Here is a 23,156-nt window from a genome sequence, read left to right as displayed (position 1 = left end):
ACAAGAGCAATGGAAAAAGTGGTAGCATCAGGGCTATGCGAACAGAAAGCTGCAGGCGCTATCTCATCCAGTTCACGTCGAACGATTCGCATCACCTCCTCTGATGGTGATGCATGCTGCTCTGAGGGTTGATCTTCACAGGTCGACGTTGCAGCAGGAGTGGGAAGTCTGGCGAATGGGTGCAAGACACCTTGGCTTTTGGCCTGCTCAAATTGTCGGCACTCTTTAATGATAGCATCAGCTGTAGAGCAGCTTTTGCACATAAGCAGATTAAAGGCATCATCAGCAATGCCCTTAAGCACGTGCCCGACCTTCTCAGCTTCTGTCATGTCGTGATCGGCTTTTCGACAAAGTGCCAGCACATCCTGGATGTACAAGACATAGGACTCCATGGGGAATTGGGCATGGGGGGCCAGTTCCTGCTTTTCGGCAATTTTACAGCTGGCTGGTTTGCCAAACAACTCTGTCAACATCTGTTTGCATTGGTCCCAGCTGGTTAGCTCCTCTTCGTGGTTTTCTTACCAGACCTTTGCCGTGCCTCTTAGGTAGGACAACAGGTTAGCTAGCATTAGCGTTGGGTCCCATTTGTTGATTCCACTCATGCATTCGTATATGGCCACCCACTCTTCAACGTCGGCGCCATCGGTCCTGCAGAAAGTTCCAGGATACTTGGGTTGCACAACCACAACTGAGGGTGAGAGCGATGTAGCTGGCGACGGTGATGTTGGAGGCAGCAACGACACTGATCTCGCATGCTCACCGTCATTCATGGTGCGGACGGTGATGCGACGTCCACTATGGAGCTCCGTTTCCAGCTGTGGTACTCCACACCTCCCACCGATATGTTATGGGGACGTTGTGAGTATAGAAAGACTATATTTACAATATATTGCTACACTCGTGTGGTATTTGATTGTTTAAATGAGATGTGTGGGCGCCATCTCTCGAGAAAAGAGGAGGAAGAACGAACTGGCCTCGTGCTGTGAATCTAACTGGTCAGTGCTGCAACCGCTGTTATAAATATAACCTGTATATAGTTGGTTGTCTTACTGACTCGTCCTTATCGTAACACTGTGGCGGAGGGGGACCATTCCCCATCCTTGCCACGGAGTTCCGAAGCGGCCACACCGTCGTCTTCTCAGCCATGGCTTCCGATGGAACCACCCCGTCGCCACCTACGCCTATGGCGTCAACCACAATGTACGTTACGGTTCCTAGTCTCTGTGATCCTGGGACATTCTCTGCCCGAAATGACGTTGACGTCGATGACTGGCTAGCATGTATGAGCGTGTTAGCCAAAGCCACCACTGGGACCCTACCATCATGCTTGCCAATGTGATCTTTTATCTGGACGGGACACCACGTGTCTGGTTTCGCAGCCATGAGATGGAGCTTTCCAGCTGGGATATTTTCAAAGAGCGGCTTTGCGACCTATTTGGCCAGGTCAGGTCGCCAACAGGCTGCATGGAAAGAGCTTGCCACCCGTGTCCAGTCGTTGACCAAATCGTATGTCTCCTACATACAGACAGTGCTCGCGCTTTGCTGAAAAGTTGACGAGCACATGACCAAGGTTGACAAGGTGGGCCAAATCCTAAAAGGCATCGCAGAGGACACCTTCAACTTGCTTGTCTATCACAACATTTCTACCGTTGATGCCATTGTCAAAGAATGCCGCCACTTCGACGTAGCCAAAAGCCGCCGCGTCATTCCACAGTTTTCCCACCTCCCAAACACCCCTGCCACATCCTCTTGCTCCACTCTTACTGCCACACGACCATTTCAAGAGAATGTCACACATATTGTTTACCGTGAGATTGAAGCAGCGAGTCTGGCCCCCTCTCATCCATGACCCCCTGACAGTACCTTTGACCAAGCGGCCCCCACTATTTCCATTATTCAAGAAATTGTGCGGCAAGAAATTGCAAATCTTGGCTGTCTGCTCTGTCTCCCGACCTGATTCGGCACCCATTCTCATGTCCACAACTTGTAATGACCAGTATTTCGCTCCCAGACCACGCAACCCTGCCAAATGGCGAACCCCAGACAACAAACCGATCTGCTTTCGTTGTCGCCACATTGGTCATGTATCCCGCCACACCACCTGGATACCGCCGTACTGGAGCTCATTTTCTGCTCCTCGGCCATACGCCGACGCTCGCCATTATTCACCTCGCCGTCTGTACCCTACTTTTGATGCCACTGACAGCCACTCCTCCGTGCGATCGCCATCGCCTCAACACCGTCGCTCCCCGTCACACCAACCTCGCCGTTTTTCCTCGCTAAGCCGACGGACGGAATACTAGGCCATGCAGCTCTTAAAGGTAGTGCTGCATCACGTTCGTCCTCTCCAAATCCTCCGTTGATGCTTCTCACCAACACGAACCTAATTGAAGTAGACATAGATGTGTTCCGTGGACGGCATTAATTGGTACTGGAGCCAAAGTGTCCATAATGAGCGCTAACCTATGTTGTTGCCTCAAAAAAGTTCTTACGCCTGCCATCACTCGAGCCATACACATCGCCAATGGTGCCACTGTTGCCATCAGGGGCATGTGCACTGTTTGCATAGGAATTTCTGACCACCAAGTTCCAGTCCTGTTCACCGTGCTGACCACTTGCCCTCATGACCTAATCTTCGGGCTCGACTTTCTGACGACGCATTTTGCCCTCATCGACTGTTCCCCCAGTACACTGTGCCTCGAGCTTGCTCTTCTTTCAGATGTTCGCCCTGAACAACCGGACACCCTCTGCACTACAGCGTTTGTTCGCTTACCTTCAAAAGCCCTAACCTTCATCGAATTGGCCTCAACAGCAACCGTGCCTGATGGCGACTATGTCGTTGCACCTATTCGTGATGTCCTCCTGGTGCACAACATCTCTGGGCCACACTCCATCGTAACCCTTGCCGCTAATCAGATGTGTCTCACCGTTATAATTTTGGCTTGACAAAGCAAGTGTTACCTGAAAGCATCGCGGTGGCCACGCTCCGGTCAGTGACAGACGACCACGTCACTGCATTTGCAGCCGACGCGTCTCCAGATCCTCCTGATTATCCGCACGATGCCTTGAACCTCGACGACCCATGACATCCCATGGTCGCTCCGGACCTTGCACCTGACCAAGCAGCCGCCCTATATCGCCATTTGCTTTCCTACCGCGACATATTTGGCACTGATAATTGACCAATTGGTCAGAGGTCCCTTGTTAAGCATCGGATCAACACTGATGATGCTGTTCCCATTAAGCGCCAACCATATCGCATGTCCACGGCAGAGCGGCAAATTATTCCGCAGGAAGTAAACAAGATGCTCGCCAGAGGCATTGTTGAGTCCTCGTCGAGTACTTGTGCGTCGCCGGTCGTGCTCATCAAAATGAAACATGGCACGTGGCGTTTCTGCGCTGAATACCGCCACCTAGACCAAATTACTAAAATGGACGTACACGCTTTACCACGAATCGACGACACTCTTGATTGTCTTCATGGTGCCAAACACTTTTCATCCATCGACCTTCGATCTGGTTATCCACAGACTTCCGTCGACGAGAAAGACTAAGAAAAGACTACTTTTGTCACTCCAGATGGCCTCTACCAATTCAAGTTTATGCTGTTTGGTTTATGCAATGCCCCAGCCATGTTCAAACGGATGATCGACTCTCTGCTTCAAGGTTTCAAATGGTCCATTTGCCTTTCTTACCTCGACGACGTCCGTGTGTTCTCTCCTACACTTGAGACGCACTTTGAGCACGTCGCAGCTATCCTTGACATCTTCCGCGAGGCTGGGCTCCAATTAAACTCATCGAAGTGCCACTTCGTTGCACCGACAGATTACAGTGCTAGGCCTCGTCGATGCTTCCGGAGTACAACCCGACCCGGAGAAGGTTTGAGCAGTAACAGCCTTTCCTGTACCTCAGTCTGTCAAAAACGTCCGGAGTTTTGTGGGGCTCTATTCTTATTTCCAATGGTTCGTGAAAGATTTCGCAGCAATTGCTCGACTGCTCCCTGAACTTCTGATGAAAGACGTGCCTTTTACGTGGGGTTCCCCTCAGGCTGTCACATTTTCACGCCTTATCACAATCTCACCAATCCACAGGTCTTGGCCCACTTTGACCCGTCCGCACCTACAGAGGTCCGAACCGATGCCAGTGGTTATGGGATCGGCGCCGTCTTATCGCATCGCCAACATGGACACGACCGCGTTACAGCCTACGCTGCCGGCTCCTGACAACTGCAGAGTGCAACTATTAGATTACCGAACGTGAATGTCTTGCTCTCGTCTGGGCTGTTTCAAAGTACCGCCCATATTTATATGGCAAGCCCTTCTCAGTAATCACAGACCATCATGTGCTCTGTTGGTTTTCGTCGCTTAAGGATCCTACTGGCCGGCTCAGTTGTTGGGCCCTCTGACTACAAAAATCCCCTACACAGTGACTTACAACTCAGGACGCCAACACCAGGACGCACATTGCCTCTCTCGCTACCCAGTCAAAGACGCGACCTCTACGTCTGGTGCTGACACCAACGCCTGTGTTTTCTCTGTTTTTCCACTACTCCAAGTCGCCGACGAGCAGCGCCGTGACCCGTCCTTACGTGTCATCATTGACCGCCTAGAATCGTCACTTGCCGACAGTTCCCTTCGCTTATTCACACTTCAAGATGGCGTACTCTACCGCCACAACATTCACCCCGACGACCCTGCATTACTCCTTGTGATCCCTAAACACCTTCACTCAGGTGTTGTCCACGAACTAACTTCACGACCTCCCCACTGCCGGTCACCTGAGTGTGTCACGTACCTACGACCGGATCTGCCGACACTTCTTTTGGCCAGGGCTTGCTCGCTCTGTTCGAAGATACGTAGCTGCGTGTGAGAAATGCCAGCGACGCAAGACACCATCGACGCTCCCTGCTGGGTACCTTCAACCACTCGACATTCCCGCGGAACCATTCTTTCCGGTTGGTTTGGAATTACTTGGCCCTTTTCCTTTTTCCACCTCTGGGAACAGGTGGATCACTGTGGCCACAAATTACATGACGTGCTACACCATCACCTGAGCGCTTCCTACAAGCTGCACCACAGATGTCGCCAATTTTCTTCTATGCAACGCGATTTTATTACATCGAGCTCCGCGACAACTTCTCACAGACCGTGGCAGGACATCCTATCAAAAGTTACCGTGGACATCCTGCAGTCCTGTGCCACGAGGCACAAGCTATTCACGTCATACCATCCGCAAACAAATGGCCTCACGGAGTGTCTCAATTGCGCTCTCACAGGCATGTTCGCGAAGTATGTCTCTTCAGACCACACTGACTGGGACCTCGCTCTACCATTTGTCACATTTGCTTATAATTCCTCGCACCACGACACAGCCGGTTATTCCCCATTTTTCCTTCTGAACCAGCCCTGCCCCTCAACACAACCCTCCCTGTTCACGCGGCACCGACCAGTGAATATGCACTTGAAGCCATCGCCCGCTGTGCCCATGCAAGGGAAATTGCCCGTGTACGCCTTCTGAAATCCCAAGAGAGTCAAAGGCGTTTGTATGACCGGCGACACCGAGACGTGCATTTCCAGCCTGGTTCTTTGGTGCTTCTACGGTCTCCATCGCATCAGGTCGGCCTGTCAGAAAAACTGCTGTCTCGTTACACAGGCCCATACCGAGTGCTTCGTGCAGTGACTCCCGTTCCCTACGAGATCGCCCCTGATGCCCCATCTGCTTCCCAGTCCAGTGATATCATGCACGTTACTTGACTGAAGCAGTATCATCCTCTCAGTGATGACATTTAGACCCCCCGGACGTCGCTTGTGCCACTGGGGATTATGCTACACGTGTGTGGTATTTGATTGTTTGAACGAGGCACGTGGGTGCCATCACTCAAGAAAAGAGGAGGAAGAACAAATTGATCTCGCGCTGTGAATCTAACCGGTCAGCGCTGCAACTGCTGCTGTAAATATAGCCTGTAAATAGTTGCTCGTCTTACTGACTTGTTTTTCGCGTAACTATATACAGGCTGAGTCAGAGTAGTTAAGATGGCTGACCACCAACAACACACAGCAGCTAGCGTCTCTAATCTTCTTCGTCCTCTCTCTTCTTTCATCCTGCCGTAATAATATTATTGCCACAGATGGGTTGATGAATCATTTGTACTAGGGAAAAGTCTAGCGTAAGCTTGATGAAATCATTGTAGTGTTGGCAATGGTGATGTTAGGTTAGCCGAGTTAATTTTGGGGTAATTAATATCACCAAAAAAGAATATGTTCCCTTTTGGAAATTTCAAAGTAATTTTGCTATGATTTTCATAAAAATAAGACGTGAACATATTGTTGCTGTGTGATGGTAAGCAACACGTTCTAAATGCATTCTTAGAATGTGAAGATGGTACGCACACTCAGCTTATTTCAAATGGGCTTGAAATATAGAGTGGAAAGGCAGTAATATTCTTCTTTACGGCTGTCAACACCCAACTGCCCCTTATTCCATCCCTATCTTTACGATAGATGTTGTAGTCAACTGATAGCTGTAGGACTTCATCATCGGTGATCTCTGAGTGAAGCCACATTTCTGTGAGTAGTAGATTAGCACAATTGTTTTCTAGATGTGAGCAAACTTCAACACGTTTTGGGAGTGTGCTGCGCATATTCGTGAAAGATATCAAAAGCTGCGCTACAGCATTATGGACGCTTGAAATCTGAGGTGGATGACTACCTGATGAAACTGCCGGCCTTTGAAACTAATCTAGATTGAATGGTGCTGTCAGTGTCAGCACAGTAAGTGAACACAGTAATTTTCAATCCATAGTTTATTGACAGCTAGCTTAAATGGGACATTTTCGGACTTTGTAAATTCAATTAACTTTTTTCTGGCTACACTTGTTTGCAATGAAAAGCCTTCACTAACAGAAAAATTTGTATTTTTGAACTTATAAACGTTTTTAATTGCTCTCTGCTTGTCCTCAAAGAAGGTCAATTTTGTTACAACCTGTCTGCATTACCCCACTTAATATTTGCCAAGACAACGTTCACGCTCAACTTGAAAAGGTTCAATTGTAACACCAAGCTCTTTTGAACATACATCAATGACTTTGCCTTCTGATGCTGACCATGTTTCATTGGAATCATCGTTCGTCGATTTTCGGTACCATCGCATCTAGATTCAATAGTCTTAAGTTGTTCACATAATGCATTAATAGCTTCAGGCAGGCGAACTTGTAATGCATCTTGTTTCCCCCCCCCCCCCCGCCCGCCCCCCACACGACATCTCAACCTCAAGAACACATATCCTTGAAGATAACCATTGCAGTTCCACATTGACAGATGCTTGCCAATGCTTAAGTGCATGCAAATTACCATGCATATCTGCCTGTCCGCTTTCAATTCTCGTTACGGTTTCTAAAATGGCAGTTAGCATTTCTTCAGTAGAAGAAATGCCTCATTACAAAGTGCCACATAAATAGCATGGATACTTGTTCATTGAAACAAAGACTGCTGGCAGTACAAAGTTATGGTATCGATTTCCACCAAATACTTTGAATAGAGAAAACATTGTAAAAACACACGCTATGTGAAAGCCGACCCACCTGGGCAGCACATCTCGGCCTAGTGGCGGCCTTGTAGCCACCAGTGCAGCTACAGCAGTGGGCAGGGCAGTGCCCTGTGGCTCCAGCTGGTGCAATGTCTCGGCAGCCAGCCACACCTGGGCTCTGCGCACATGCAACTCCTGCCTGGGATGAGAGAACCAATTCAGAACATGTGTTCAAACTGCACATTTTGCCTTAGTCATACTTTTAACAATCTTACCAAACTTATGAACAAAACAAAAACGTGCTTACTGGTTGAGCACTGAGGCAGCCCGCTCCTGCAACTGTTGCATCAGCAGGCAATGCCAGTCTCGGAGCAGGCACAGCCACCCACTCTGGTCGTCCACATCGCTCCCGCTGTGCAGGCTCAGCTGCAAGGCGAGAAACTCCAGAGACAGCACCTGCATTCACCAAACAACAACCTCCGTCACGTGTGCGCACTGCTTTCCCTGCCGTGCTGCGATGGTGCCGCGTGCACGTTCCCCGGCGAGGCCTATAATTGTTTGCCCCTCTGGAATACCAGCTCCACTCTCACCCCACAGTCACCCAGCGACTTGTGCTGTTTGTCATTGGTGCACTGGTCTACAGGGTCGGGCACCCTCAACATATAGGTAAGTTAAACCTATTAGCTGTTGTAGCCTTTCTGTTCCTTTCAAGCATTTTTAAAAAGATTCCACAGCTACCTTGGTCCTCCAGAACAAAAGTAGAAAATTATCTATTAAAAAAAGTCATCAGGAAAGGAGACACAATCTCTCTAATGCTATTCACTGTATGCTTAGAAGTACAAAGAAATTGGACTGGGAAGGATTTGCTTACATGAATTCCCACAGTGCATGGGATCTGTATAATTTTTTCTAGATTCAAATATTAGGTTTTTAAATAAACATGTCTGCTGGTGCTACTATTCACTGCGAGTGAGAGAACTGTTGCCCTATGACTCTGCCCGCTCAAAAATTGTTAAAAGAGTTACAGCGACACTCTGCCTACGGTCCATGCTTAGAAGGTCGGGTGTGCACCAGCTCGAGCCTAGTTTCGAACATCAGGTCCAGCAAGTTTTAAAATGCCGGATTTCCTCATTTGGTTCGGTTACCGAAACCCTGCTGCAGAACCTCAAAGGTAGCAATAATCCCAAGGTGGGCGACGGAGGTGAGCAGGATTTCCGAAGAAAGGTACAGGTGGTGGTGCATTATTTTCACAAGATGAGCCACAACCTCAAGAAGGTGGCCAACAGGTGTGCGTTACCTGTTGAGCCCTGAACAAACTGGCTCACCTATGCTCCCGAATCGCAAGATGTACTGTGCAAATATACAAAGTGAAGCAAGCAAAACATCTCGTGCAGTGTTCCACAGCTGTGGTCTACTAGGTACCACTAAGTTTCTGAAAAATTTACGTCTGGCAGACCTACCATTGTGTGAACTACCAAATGAGGGAACAAGCCGACAATTTAAAGAAGGATATGAGTGCGCATCTTTCGGTGAATTGTAGATCGTACTGCTGTGAACCACGTTTTTCTGAAGTGAGGATCCTGGGTAAGAGTAGAGAAAACCACACGCGAACTGCTAGAGGCATATCACGTTATGGTCAAGCTTGTATTAGTCAAACATCTGTTTTGTTATACGAGGCGGAAATGAAACTGCTAGGTTTGTAGCATGCAAGATGACTTGTCGTTTGCTCTTTGCCACCCCCTGGTGTAAAGAGTTCGTGTGCAATATATATGTGGCAAGCTTTGTGCCTAATAACCAGTCATGAGTGTAGTGCCATCTCTCTGCTCTATCCGTCTACGCTCTTTCTTTCCAGGATTGTTTCGTAACAATATTATGCCGATGTCAGTGTTACACTTAACAGTGGACGTGCGGTTCAAAGGAGTTTCCGTGACATCGAAAGAAGAAAAAAAAAAACTTTAAGGACACATAGAAGCTGGGAAAGCTGAACTGATGTAAGGTCACCAGAGTGGTAGTTTGGGCACACTGGTAATCAATAAGAACATTAAAAGGCATGAATTGGACACAGATGAACAAAGGCACATACATTCAAGCCCACTTATATTCAAGTGCACAAAAATTCCATGTTACAACGGATAATTGTTAAAACCATGTTGCATAAAAAATTAAATAGCGGGATGGCAAAGAGAGGCCAGTGCCCCTCCCCACCTTCTTCCTCCATCCGGCTACCGATGGCGTTCACTCATTTAACTCCTTCCGGGTGCTCCGATCGCGTGTAATAAGCCGCGACTGTCGGTGTTAAAGAATGGCACTGCTATAACAACTGCAAAGAGGTGTCATGGGCGGCAAGTGATATGCGAGCTATGCCGACGCATCGCTTTAGTGGCCCCAAAAGGGGCCTTTTAAAAATGTGAGAAACTTGCCGCAGCAGCCTGTCAGCTTGAGAAGCCCAGAAGAAACGCTGAGGCGAAATCACCACAAGCATCTCCCCACATACTCCTGACTGGCTTGCACAAGAAAACCCTATGTCCGCCAGCCTTGCATGCTTTAAGTAAAGCTTGCCGACATCCTCCTCCAAGGCATCCAGGTGCTCCACATAATGCAGCGAAAGGTTCCTCGCGAAAATAAAGCCTTGGAGGGACTGAATCATCTGCCCGACCTCCAGTGAGGACAACGCTGAGGCACCCTGCCCTACCGCGTCATCCCTGCTGTCGTCGCCTTCACTGTCACCGTCGCTACCCAATGTAAGCACATTCGCGATGATCTCTCTTTCGTTAGAAGCACTTAGTTTCCAAATCTAAGGCAGTGCACTTTTCACCGGCAACGTCCTGCATTACCAATGATCAGCAGGCAGATCAGCGACGACAGCAGGCCGCTGTCGTCGCTCATACGCCGCCGCAGCATCAAACGAAAATAACACTTTATTCGCGCGAAGTGAATAAAGCCATCTTCCATTTCGGCAGCTAGTCAAACGAGGCTGAGAAACCACATGGCCAGGAATGATTTCAACACAATCAACAAAGACGAACACGAGTAATTAGGCTGCTCGCAGAACTGCACTGAATGAGGAGCCAGCGAGCAATCTAGGAGCAGCGCAGTTGGCATGGTTCATTCGCGTTCGGAGGGGTGGAAGGGCTACGGGAAAAAGGCACACAGAGAAGGCTGGAAATGAGTGCGCAGCAGGTCGCACTTCTTGTTTTCTCTTTCTTCAAGAATTTCGCATTTCGCTAGTTTTCGGCATGGACACCAAGCAGCCAGACTTCATCGTTGTGACCGATAATGTACCATAGGGCATTCTAGTAAGCAGGTTATTTCACCATGGAAAACATACAAATGTTGACGGTGCAACAGCTTCTCATTATTATACAGTAAAACCTCATTCAACCGTACCCGCTTAAACAGTAGTTTCGTTTTAAAAGCAGTAAAGTCAAATCCCCCCCTCATCGGCCATTGAACATAATGTCTTTTGTATCCGCATAAACCATACCAGCTTATTGCGTATGTATCAGTTAACACGTAGTGTTCCCACTTTTTGTCGCACAAAAACAGTGGTGCACCGTCTCCATCGGGTGGCCCGGCAGAACAACAAGCCACAGAGATTGGAACACCGGCCTCCAAGTGCCTTGTGCATTCGTGAGTGAAGCCACATCATCATCTCGGCGGCGCGCCAGAGAGTGTTATGGCGTCATGCCGAAGCTTGGATAAAAAAGGCGCCGGATGCTCAGCATAGAAGAAAAATTAGAGATTGTTCGTGCTATCAAACGTGACAGGAAGAATTCGGTGCTGGCACTGTTGACTACAGTGTGTGGCATTTGGAATGCAAAGAAGTTGTTCGGCAGCGCTGCTGCGACTGCGAAGAGATGTCGGCTGCAAGGTTCGACTTTTCACCATCGTTGCCTCTGTTGTTGCCGAAGTGTCGGCTAGCAACAGTGATGAGGAAGGCATGAAAAGTGACAGCACAGAAAATTCAGGCCCGACAGCGGCAGAAGCTGCGCGTTATGTCAGCCTCATGAATGCAATCGTCGCGACGAGAACGGCACCCCGCAATGAAAAAGGTGCCCCGCGACTTCTGCAGTGCTACCGCACGCGTGCATAGAGAATACGTAATGCTAACGAGGAAACTGCCATGCGAGTGTTTGTCGAGAAGAAGGGGGCTGGCTGAAAGGCTGCCTCGCAGCTTTAGTAAGTTTGAAGCCGCTGTCGTCGCTCATACGCGGCCGCAGCATCAAACGAAAATAACACTTTAGTCGCGCGAAGTGAATAAATACTGCATGTTTTTTTTTTCCTCTTTCACTGCACTCCCTACATTTTTGACAGGTAAGTGGTCGATCTCATGCTATTTTGGTTAAACAGTACTACCATTCAGTACGTCCTTTTTCCGAGCTCCAGCCAACTATGCTTTAACGAGGTTTCACTGTAACTGATATTTTGTTAAAACCAGTAGCATTATAAGTGGGTTCGAATGTATACACACACACGCACACACACAGGTGCTACTTCCAACAACTTATTCATGCCATCCTGTAGCTACTTTATACACAACAGACATCAATGTAGTCTGAGCAAACCAGTGATACACAAAGGCTTGACAACATGTCAGTTATGGTCAGACAGCGTACAGTAAGGAATGAAGTATAGCAAACAGATTTTTTATCTGGCCATTAATAAATATTTCACAGCCCACTGAATACAGGCCCACAAAATGTGGCAACCATGTGGTAGAAAATGTAGCGAAATAACTAATTTCCAAAATGAAAAAAAAAAATTTCCTTGCTATATACTTCAAAGAGTATACATTAGGCTCTGTTCTGCAAAAGAAACTTTAGTTCTTGGTATTGAGGTTTGAATATTAGATAGCGCCTAAAATTTGTGTTTTGATAAAAGTACAAAAAGCAAACAGCATTATATATAAGGGGACATGGCATCAAGAACAAAAATTTTTGTTACTGGCTCTAGACACATCAATCTTTCAGAACACATCGAATCCTGTGCGCTGACTACAAATATACAATTACATTTTTTGGAAAGTCAACAAAAGAAAATTAGTTGCAATTGTTGTGTTAAAAATTTGGAATATGTAACTTGCAAGAAATGTACCGCAACATCATAACTAAAAGTAAGCAAGTATGTTTGTGGACGTTCAAAGACTACACGTTTGCATTTGGATGTTTGCATCTATACTTTAGCCAAAGTTATGAATTATAATGTTGCAGCTTTACAAATGCAGGGCGTCTACCAACTTGACATTTCCAAATTCCCTCAGTTTTCCAGGTTTTCCCTGGGTGCCTTTGCAAAATTCGTGAGTGAGAAAGAACTTTGTTTCATTTATTTTATTATTTATTTATTCATACTGCAGGCCAACATACTGGCCCATGCAGGAGGGGCAATACGGTTGACAAGGTAATGACAATGCAACAAAGATATATATATCTTTGGAGAGGGCACGGCACATGGCCTGCAGAAAACATGCCTTAGCTATCATTACCATCTATGCAGGTTTTGTCATGGATTATAGGAGCGACGACTACGAGCGACACAAACTGGCTACCTATCAACGGACCTTATCGGGATGCTGCGAGCAATGTGTGGGAGGATCGGCTGTCATCAGCGGTGACGTCACCTCTGGCTCAACTAGAAAACGAGCAGCACATCCAGGAAGCCTTCAGAGCATGCAACATGGCCTGCAGAAAACATGCCTACGGTGGCCCTACTGTCTTTGCAGGTTTGTTACAACTCCAATGCTGCATGTTACCGAAGTGACAACCGATTTTTGTTGGTATTGCTGTGCCCTCCCAACTGTATTGCTAGGGTCATTGATTGCTGGTCTGCAGTGCTGATGCTTTCGGCGTCAGGTGACATTAAGGAAAACCCCGAGCCAAAGACCGCTGAGATGTTGGAGCAAATCTTACAAAATCAGGCTACATTTGAATCTAAGATAGATGCTATGAAGGAGGAGGTATCCGATTTAAATACTAAAACTGACAAACTGACCGGCTATCTTAAAGTTCTTGAGGAAATGAGTGAGCGTATTACTAGCCTGGAAACTATAGTTAGGCAACAGGAACAGAAATTATTTGACTATGAAAACAGGAGCAGATGCAATAACCTTATCGTTTTCGGCCTACCTGAAACTTCTGGTGAAACCGAATCAGACTTGAGGGGAGCCGTTGTTGGTAATCTGTTCGAAGTAAACTTGGGCGTTATAGTGAAATCAGTAGACAGAATTCACCGGCTCGGCAAGGAAAAACCAAATAGTTCAAGAACAGTCATTATGAATTTTTATAATCACTTGGAAAAGGAAAATGTGCTCAAGAACGGTGGAAAGCTGAAGGGGTCTACCATTGGCATCAGCAATGATTAAGCGAAGGAAACCGCCGATGTCAGGAAAAAGTTGTGGCGAAGCAGAAAGAGCAAATGGCACAAAAGTGAAGCTGATTCATGATAAGCTTAAAGTAAACGGTGAGCTCTACGAATGGGATTCAAAACGGAACATTCGTTGTCAGTGCAAGCATAGACCAGATAAACCATAACGTCACGACGGCTCTGAAGCTTCCACTCATCGCGGATCGCGTATGCCTGGAGCGGTGGCTAGTAGGGGTGGGATCCCACCTCAGCAGGCGCGATCATAGCTCAAATTTCTTTCAATAAATTTGCGAAGCATTGTAAACAAAGTCACAGATTGAGAATACTTACTTATTACATAAAGTCCCCATGTTATGGTCATAACAGAGACATGGCTGAATAGTGTCATAACGAATAACTCCATTGTACCACCGGGATACAAGATTTTTCGATGAGATAGGGACACTCGGGGTGGTGGCGTGACGGTGATAACTAAAAGCACAATGGTGGCAAAAAAAGTGGATTGCCATTTACCAGAAACAGTGTGGTGCAAGGTGAATTACGCCAACATTACGTATCTTATTGGAGCCGTCTACAGACCGCCTAGCACTCCGCCCGAGTAAATGGAAACACAAGACTAATAATGGCTGGAGACCTCAACTTACCGCATATTAACTGGGAAAGCTTTTCAACTGGTCATGTAGAAACCCATAGCGCTGACAGGCTATTACAGCTAAAGTCATCATCATTTATTAACCCTTAAGGACCCTTAACAGGGCATTACATAAGAGGGGTGGGGAAGCAGTATTGAAATAACATATAACGGATCGAATGCTATTCAACAATGAATCAACTAGGTTACAAGTACAGAGCGCGCACACGCACACAAGAAGGATAAAGTAAAGAGCAGTGGAAAACACAAGGCAAAAAAAAAAGGTAAAACACACATCCTTCCATAGAAGGATGGGATGGAGCAAGTAATTAGGAATAAGCTAACAAACGAAGATATACTTTGAAATAAAAGATTGACACCCAACCGGACATTGAAATGCAAGACAAAGTTATACAAAGCATAACGTAAATCAATATCCTCTATTGGACAACGTCTGTAACGTAACAATGGTGTGAGAAAACAAAAATGTGTAGTTCAAGTTATTTAACAAAGAGCTCAGTTAAGGACTGCCTGAATTTTTTTGGATTTCTCTCAAGAGCAACTGCTTCAGGAAGGAAATTCTAGTCTTCAATGGCTGCGGGAAAAAACAATTTGTTGAATGCAACAGTCGAACCATGAAGGCGTTGGATGCTGTTGGAGTTGAACAGGCGGCGAGAAGTTCGAGCGGGTAGCAGTAACAGTGTACCATGCAGGTTAGAAAAGTTGTAATATAGCTTATGGAACAGGCTGAGACGTCAGATTCTGCATCTTACTGCTGATTTAATGTGGGTTATGCTGACGTGTGCATTATAGTTTGATGAAATAAATCGGGCAGCACGGTTTTGGACTGACTCGAGAGAGGTAATTAAATAATGTTGGTAAGGGCTCCAAATCGGAGAGGCATATTCGAGTTTGCTCCTAACGAAGGTTTCGTAGGCTACTTTCCTGATTTCCGGGTTTTTTCATAATCTCACACAAATTGTAAAAGACTGCACAAGAATCACCCCTACGTCACAGTCATTGCTAGACTTGGTTTTCATATCAAGTAAAGTAGCCGATTACGCCGTATCAATTTGAGGAGGGTATATCGGACCACTGAATGGCTGTGGTTGACGTGTTCTGTGACATCAGCATTCGAGCAAAGTGTCATGTTTATGCACATTTTAAAGACTATGGTCGTGCTGATGATACGACTATCATTGACTTTTTAGAAAAGTCGCTTGGCGAATTTCAGATTATATCAAGGCTTGAGTCGGTTGAGCAGCTTTGGAAACGTTTTAAGAAAATTGTGCAGTACTGTTTAGATAACTACGTACCTACTCACACTACAAAAACAAAACGAAAAAACCCATGGATAAGCTGAAAAATAATTCAGATGAAGCGCAGAATAAAAATATTGCGCAAAAATAAAAAGTTCCCGATGGAAATATCTCGTGCAAAAGAAAACTTGAAGGCAGAGATGGCGCAGTCTAACAAACAATTTTTTAATAACACCCTCACTAACTTTCTGAAGAGCTCACCACGAATGTTTTGGCTGTTTTTTAAGGAAACAAATGAAGGAATTGAACAGATTGTAGAAGGAACGGAAGTAATTACGGAAAAGCCTGATATCACTGACAGATTCAATCGATATTTCCAGTGAGTGTTCTGTACGGACCAGGACGACAACAAAAAATATGATTCGGCTCATACATTGCCATTTCAAGCAGATAATATTAACTGAGAAAGCATATTTGATCAGCTGCTCCTTCTGGACACGAAAAAGTCATGTGGGCCTGATGGTATACCGAATGAATTTCTGCGACGATTCGTGGAGTGGTTGTCGTATTACCTAGTAATTATATTTCAGAAGTCTTTAAAATGCCACCGCTACCTCAAGATTGGCGTAGAGCAATTGTGGTCCCAATTTTTAAAGGCGGCAATAGAACAATGTTGAGCAACTATAGGCCTGTGTCTTTCACATCCGTGCTGTAAAATATTTGAGCATATAGTGGCCAAATACTATAGGGGTATTACTCAGGCTCGCGCGTGCGCACCTGACCCTTCTCTGGATCGCACAGCGCCGGCGGAGCGGCAGTCGCTCACTAGCACTTTCGCAGCAGCCCTAGCAGTCAGAGCTGTGACCCCTAACCCGCGGTTCGCAGTGAGTTGCGACCACGGCGGGTTCAGGCCAGTGGGGACAGGTTGAGTCTCGACCTAAGGTGTTTATTCACCTTGGTGTACAAATATACCAACTGGACAACAACAGCAACAACACATACAAATACAACACAAAACCTCAGCGGCGGAGCATTCCGCACGTCTGGGGTGAAATAAACCGCACAGTGTGGGAACCACAAAAGAGGCTGATAAGAGTTCAGCTCACCCAGAGTGGATCCGCGCTCGGGCCGTGGGGCGGTCAGTCGCACACAAAGGCCGGGCGCAACAGGGGGACGGCGTGCGGCGGTCTCAGCGGCTGAATTGAGATGCGGCCAGTCGCAAGCTCCTCAACCGAAAGACAACGGTGCATCGGGGGAATAGCGCTTCTCCCCGAGCGGCGGAGAGGGAGTCTCCCCGGTTCCAAGAAAGGGAAAGGAGGGAACGGGGTGCCTTAATTTGGCTGCGGCGTCGCGGCCAGGCGTGAAGAGCAGCGGGAGCGGCGAACGTGCCCTCTCCCAGCCACTCTCCGCGAGCGAGCACGTGATTATCGCGTGATAACCGCGTGGCCGCTCCGGAGATATTGGGATGCGCGTGCGATCCCCACAATACATCAGACAATTTCTGCAACAAAATGACTTATTATGTCCGTTCCAGCATGGATTTCACAGTGGCCTTTCAACTGTAATACAGTTGATAGAAACGATTCATGATTTCTGTATTGTTATAGATGCCTGTGTACAAGTCAATGTTATATGCATAGATTTTGTGAAGGCTTTTGACAAAGTTTCACACCGTAAACTGCTTTTCAACTTTCGCAATGTCGGTCTTAGTGCGGATGTTCTTGATTGGATAGGAGCATATTTAAATGATCGCCAACAAGCAGTCAGAGTGGCAGATACTTTGTTGGGAAATCGTGAGGTGCATTCAGGCGTGCCGCAGGGTTCCATACTATGGTCACTACTTTTTATGCTATACATTGATGATACCTCAGTGATTGTCCAATCACCTGCAAAAATTAAGCTTTTCGCAGATGATTGCCCAATTTATTGTCCGGTAACATGCAGGGAAGATCAATTTAAAATCAACAAGTGCCTTCAAAACTTACGCTCATGGTGTAAAAAATGGGGTACAGAAATTAACTTTAAAAAAAGACACTTAGACACACATAACAAAAAGAAAGGAAGTGATCTCCATTCACATATAACATTGGTGATAATATACAGGTAAAAGTTAGTAGTTTCAAATATTTGGGTATAACCATAACAGATAAATTGAACTGGCGTCCTCATGTTGAAAATATTTGTCAATCAACATACAGGAAGTTGTGCTACCTGCAAAGGAAATTGCACCAGGCAAAGAAAGAAGTAAAGTTGATTGCATACAAGAAATATATCCGTCCAAGCCTAGAATACGGTGGTGCTGTGTGATCAAAAGGTTTTAAAACATAAACTAGAATGAATTCAAAGAATGTCAGTTCGCTTTATCTGCTCTAAATATCAACGATGTGACTCTGTAACTGAAATGTTAAAAATATGTAACTTGGAACCGCTGGAATCAAGAAGGCAGAAGCAGTGATTGAAATTGCTTTTTCAAATACTACACGCAGATGTGAAAATAAACAATGATGATTATCTAACGCTCTTTCACAAAAGGTTACCACGAACAACACACAGTACATTGGTGCAACCAATAATAGCTCAAACAGACTTATTCCACTTTTCTTTCTTTCTTGACGCTATTAAAATGTGGAATGAATTACCGCATGATGTGGCACAAAAAATGCTATGAGTGATTTTGAGGTTCGTCTTGATAAGTATTTCGCTCAAACTGTATAGCTTATTATTTGTTCCTTGCATCTAGCTGTGTTTTTTTTTCTACAAATGATCTTCAATGTTTGTTCTATGTACAATTCCATTACTGACCCTCCCTGTAACGACCTTCAAGTGAGGGTTAACAGTATGACTATATATATATATATATATATATATATATATATATATATATATATATATATATATATATATATATATATATATATATATATATATATATATATATAAAGAGTGCGTGAAAAGGATGCAGCCCATAGCCACGTTACAAAAATCAAAATGCTTGCCTTAGCACTGTAACAACAATAAAAAGAATCGCACATTTGAATTTATATGTGGATAAAAAACGCTGTGCCGAACAACAATCGGGCACTAAACATAACAAAATACAGGAAATTTAACATAAAAAATGAGAAAAATAGTGAGAAATACTGCTTATAGTTGTGTTATTTGATGTGATAAATAGTTTTCCAAATCATTTGTGATGTTCCCTGATTGAAGTACATCAACAGGGAGGGAATTCCATTCGTTTATAGTACGGGGATAAAAACTATTCATGTGAGATTTTGGTTTAGCAAATAATGGCGTAAGGGAAAAGTTGTGTCTATGTCTTGTTTTTCGTGCATTAAAAGGCGTTACATAATGAGGCATTTCTCAAGACGGGCTGACACGCATGTCCAAAAATAAAACGACTTAATCCAGTTTGAATAGTAAGAGTGTTTATTTTATTCAAAAAGAAAACAGGAGGGACGGGTTAGTAAAATGCACAGCGAATAAAATATCTTCCCAAAATAGCAAAGTAGACTGCAGATTATCAAGCCAAACATGTTCAAATACGAATAAAAAGAGAAGCATATAGAAGCAAACATTTTCGAATATGAGCGATTTCTATCAACTGATAGCAAGCTCACAGGTATAAGGCCTGAACTTTCTCACATGTGAAATTCTCTCTCAGCAGCTGGAAAGTCAACCTCAACTGCCCTCACATACTCTCAGCCCACGCACAATTTTGTGTTTAACTGCTTTCAAGAGTTTATTTTGGTTTGTATGACGGTCACCTGCATCTCGGCGTCTGCCAACACTTTGTTTTTTGAGCTCAAGCCCCTTCAAAGTGGCGGCAGCATGCCTCCTTTCCCGCTAATTCCTCAGTGCATCGGTCCTTTCTGTTCTAATCCTCCTTCTGCACCGCGTTCACCCCTTGGATCACTTGAAGCATACTCTTGGTCAGTTGTACAGTCAACGTCCGATATTTCTGACACCCTAGAGGCTGCAAAAACTCCAATACGTTGGGCAGTCTGAAAAAAATGAATGCATGTCTTTAACTGCCCTTAAGGGCTAAAATTGCCACAGGCACGTCCGTAAAGGCTCTTCAGGCCTGCCAGTACACTTATTAGTCATATCAGTGCTTGTACCGGGACAGGAGACAGGGGAGCACGCGTGTATAATTAAGGAATACATACCATGTCCCGTGACAATTGCCCCTTCCCACATTTGTTATCCTTCCCCGCGTAACACTGCTGTAATAAGGCAAAGCTAACTTTCGGAGACCGGCATTACGCAACGCGCTGTGCTCTGCGAGCTTCGAAGCCAATCGCGAGAATTACAAAGGCGCAGTCGGTGCCATTGCTGACAGCGGCGAATTGATTAGATGAGGAACACGACACCGGACAGCAAGAAGCTTAAAAGCGAACGTCGAAGCAGCTAGGGCTAGCGTTGCCACGGTGCTGCCAGCTGTTCTGCGTGGCGGAGCACCGGTTCGAGGCGCCGAAGTAATCGAAATGGCGGCGGAGGTGGCTTTGATTAATGCCGTTTCGGACCTGCCGTCACGGCAAAAAGTCAGGAAAATAAGACGGCGAAGGGGTCTTGCGTCCGGAATTTCCGACCTTCTTATACATTGACTCTATGGGGTACGTGGTGGTGCCACGAAACCATCCGAATTATCGGCCATGTCCAAAAAATCGAGCGTCGACTGCAGACTGCTAACTCCTCCAGCCGACGACGCGGTGTCAAAGTCTATTTGTTACGATTCCTCTCTGTTACTCGAGCGAGCATTAGCGCGACTTTCGTTCCCTTTCAATAAAATTATAGCTAGTTTTCCCTGATAGAAGCAGAAATTCCCTGAGAAATTTTCCCTGAGTATTTCCCAGATTATTCAAAATCTTTGAGAATTCCCAGTTTTGCCGGTTGGTAGACACTCGGAAATGTGAATTCTTGTTGCTGACTTCTGCAGGATTTCAAATTATTGCAGTGTCCTAAACACTATATCATAGTTTTTGTGTACTCTCTGACTTGCCAGCACTCGGGCAAAAAAAAAAGAATGACGAGAATTCAATGAGTAGGAGGTACACAGTGCCGATCCCTAAATTTGAGGCTTTCAAGAAACTATACTTCAGAAAAACAAATGACTAAACGAACTGACAAAATATAAATTTCAAGCTTCAAAGCCAGGAAATAATAATTACATCATAATTAAAAACACAAAATTGCTTCCGCCTCTGCTGACATTATGCACATGTATAGGCTCATAACAGGGTCTGGAATCATCATCATCATCGTCATCATCGTCATCAGCCTGGTTACGCCCCCTGCAGGGCAAAGGCTTCTCCCATACTTCTCCAACTACCCCGGTCATGTACTAATTGTGGCCATGTTGTCCCTGCAAGCTTCTTAATCTCATCTGCCCACCTAACTTTCTGCCGCCCCCTGCTGTGCTTCCCTTCCTTTGGAATCCAGTCCGTAACCCTTAATGACCATCGGTTATCTTCCCTCCTCATTACATGTCCTGCCCATGCCCATTTCTTTTTCTTGATTTCAACTAAGACGTCATTAACTCGCGTTTGTTCCCTCACTCAATCTGATCATTCCTTATCCCTTAACGTTACACCTATCATTCTTCTATCCATAGCTCGTTGCGTCGTCCTATGTTTAAGTAGAACCCTTCTCGTAAGCCTCCACGTTTCTGCCCTGTACGTCAGTACCGGTAAGACACAGCTGTTATACACTTTTCTCTTGAGGGATAATGGCAACCTGCTGTTCATGATGTGAGAATGCCTGCCAAATGCACCCCAGCCCATTCTTATTCTTCTGGTTATTTCTGTCTCATGATCCGGATCCGCCGTCACTACCTGTCCTAAGTACATGTATTCCCTTACCACTTCCAGTGCCTCGCTACCTATCATAAACTGCTGCTCTCTACCGAGACTGTTAAACATTACTTTAGTTTTCTGCAGATTTATGTTTAGACCTACCCTTCCGCTTTGCCTGTCCAGGTCAGTGAGCAAGCATCGCAATCGGTCCCCTGAGTTACTAAGCAAGGCAATATCATCAGCGAATCGCAAGTTACTACGATATCCTCCATTAACTCTTATCCCCAATTCTTCCCATTCCAGGTCTCTGAATACCTCCTGTAAACACGCTGTGAATAGCATTAGAGAGATCGTATCTCCCTGCCTGATGCCTTTCTTTATTGGGATTTTGTTGCTTTCTTTATGGAGGACTACGGTGGCTGTGGAGCCGCTATATATATCATTCAGTATTTTTACATATGGCTTGTCAACACCCTGCTTCCGTAATGCCTCCATGACTGCTGAGGTTTCGACTGAATCAAACGCTTTCTCGTAAGGGTCTGGAATACACCAACACAAACCCAGATATGCATGCGAGAGGCACCAGCATAGGCATCAACACATCGTTGGCAGTCTCTAAAGTAAACCCATTTGTGAGGAAAAAGGACAACGGTTGGCTTCGTTGTTGCATTATTGCCGATGATGCAGTACGAAATTGCGCAATGTTACCATCAGCTCGCCTTGGGACAACTACTTATTCTTCCTTGCCATAGGACGGCTTTCACTTCTTGCTTTACGTGAACACATGGCTGAGGCCTTTTCTTTTTAACCTCTCTTTTTTTTTTTTTACAGAGAGTTGGTTTTCTGCTTACTTTCGCAATATCATGAACAAAGAAACAGCGGATCAAGCGTTTTCAAAGAAGGCTTAGTAGACAAGTGCTGCACTTGCAGCTTCAGGGCACTAGTTGACACAGCAATAGCCAATCTGAAGGCGCCTCTCAGAGTGCTGGTGCACCTAGCCAACAAGAAGGCCGCATGCATCGCAAGCTTTGTTGGCAAAGCTTGCGATGCATGCGGCCTTCTTGTTGGCTCAGTGCACCAGTATGCTGAGAGGCGCCTTCGAATCCAGCCCCCCTGATTGTTTTACATTTTGCATTTTCAGTTTTCTATGCAGCCATCGTTGGCAAGGATGCAGGGCACTGAAAGGCAAAACTTTGAGCTTTCGAATGATACGAAGATGGCAGTGCTCAGCGGTGGCAAAGACAAGAGATAGCTCCATCAACTCTGGTGTTTCTGCGCAATTTTGGGCTCCTTTCTCGCCATCCACGCTGACAATCTTATTCTGACAGGGTGTGTTTCTGGGCAAATCGTTTTGATACAGTATAGATTATGCGTTATAGAAGCCGAAACAAGTAGCTCCCAAAAATAAATTTTTTTTTCGCGATTTACAGTTTTTAAGACCCCAGTCCCCCTTTAAGTACCTGGAGCAGTGGAGCAAGGCTGCAAACAATTGCTTGCACCTTTCGGAGAGGCTCGCTATGCAGAAACACTTTCTTTTGTTAACCTCCAGTTCGCTTGAAAGGCTCATTTGTTTTAAAAAAAAATCTG

The 23,156-nt window shown here is 45.7% G+C and overlaps 1 protein-coding gene across 1 annotated transcript in view; it reads right to left on the bottom strand.

The window, feature by feature from the left end:
• LOC142584535 (uncharacterized) overlaps positions 1-23,156 on the bottom strand; it is a 714,262-nt gene that overhangs the window by 483,045 nt on the left and 208,061 nt on the right. Inside the window, exons 8-9 of the mRNA XM_075694643.1 lie at positions 7,832-7,980; positions 7,580-7,723 (exon numbers count right to left, since the gene is read on the bottom strand). Of these exons, the coding sequence (XP_075550758.1) occupies positions 7,580-7,723; positions 7,832-7,980 (293 nt within the window). The remainder of the gene's footprint in view (positions 1-7,579; positions 7,724-7,831; positions 7,981-23,156) is intronic.

Source organism: Dermacentor variabilis, chromosome 6 (genome assembly GCF_050947875.1).
Source record: "Dermacentor variabilis isolate Ectoservices chromosome 6, ASM5094787v1, whole genome shotgun sequence".
In the NCBI taxonomy this organism is placed as follows: Eukaryota; Metazoa; Arthropoda; class Arachnida; order Ixodida; family Ixodidae; genus Dermacentor; species Dermacentor variabilis.
Note: the sequence above shows the minus strand (reverse complement) of the source record. Positions and strands in the feature narration are given on the sequence as shown.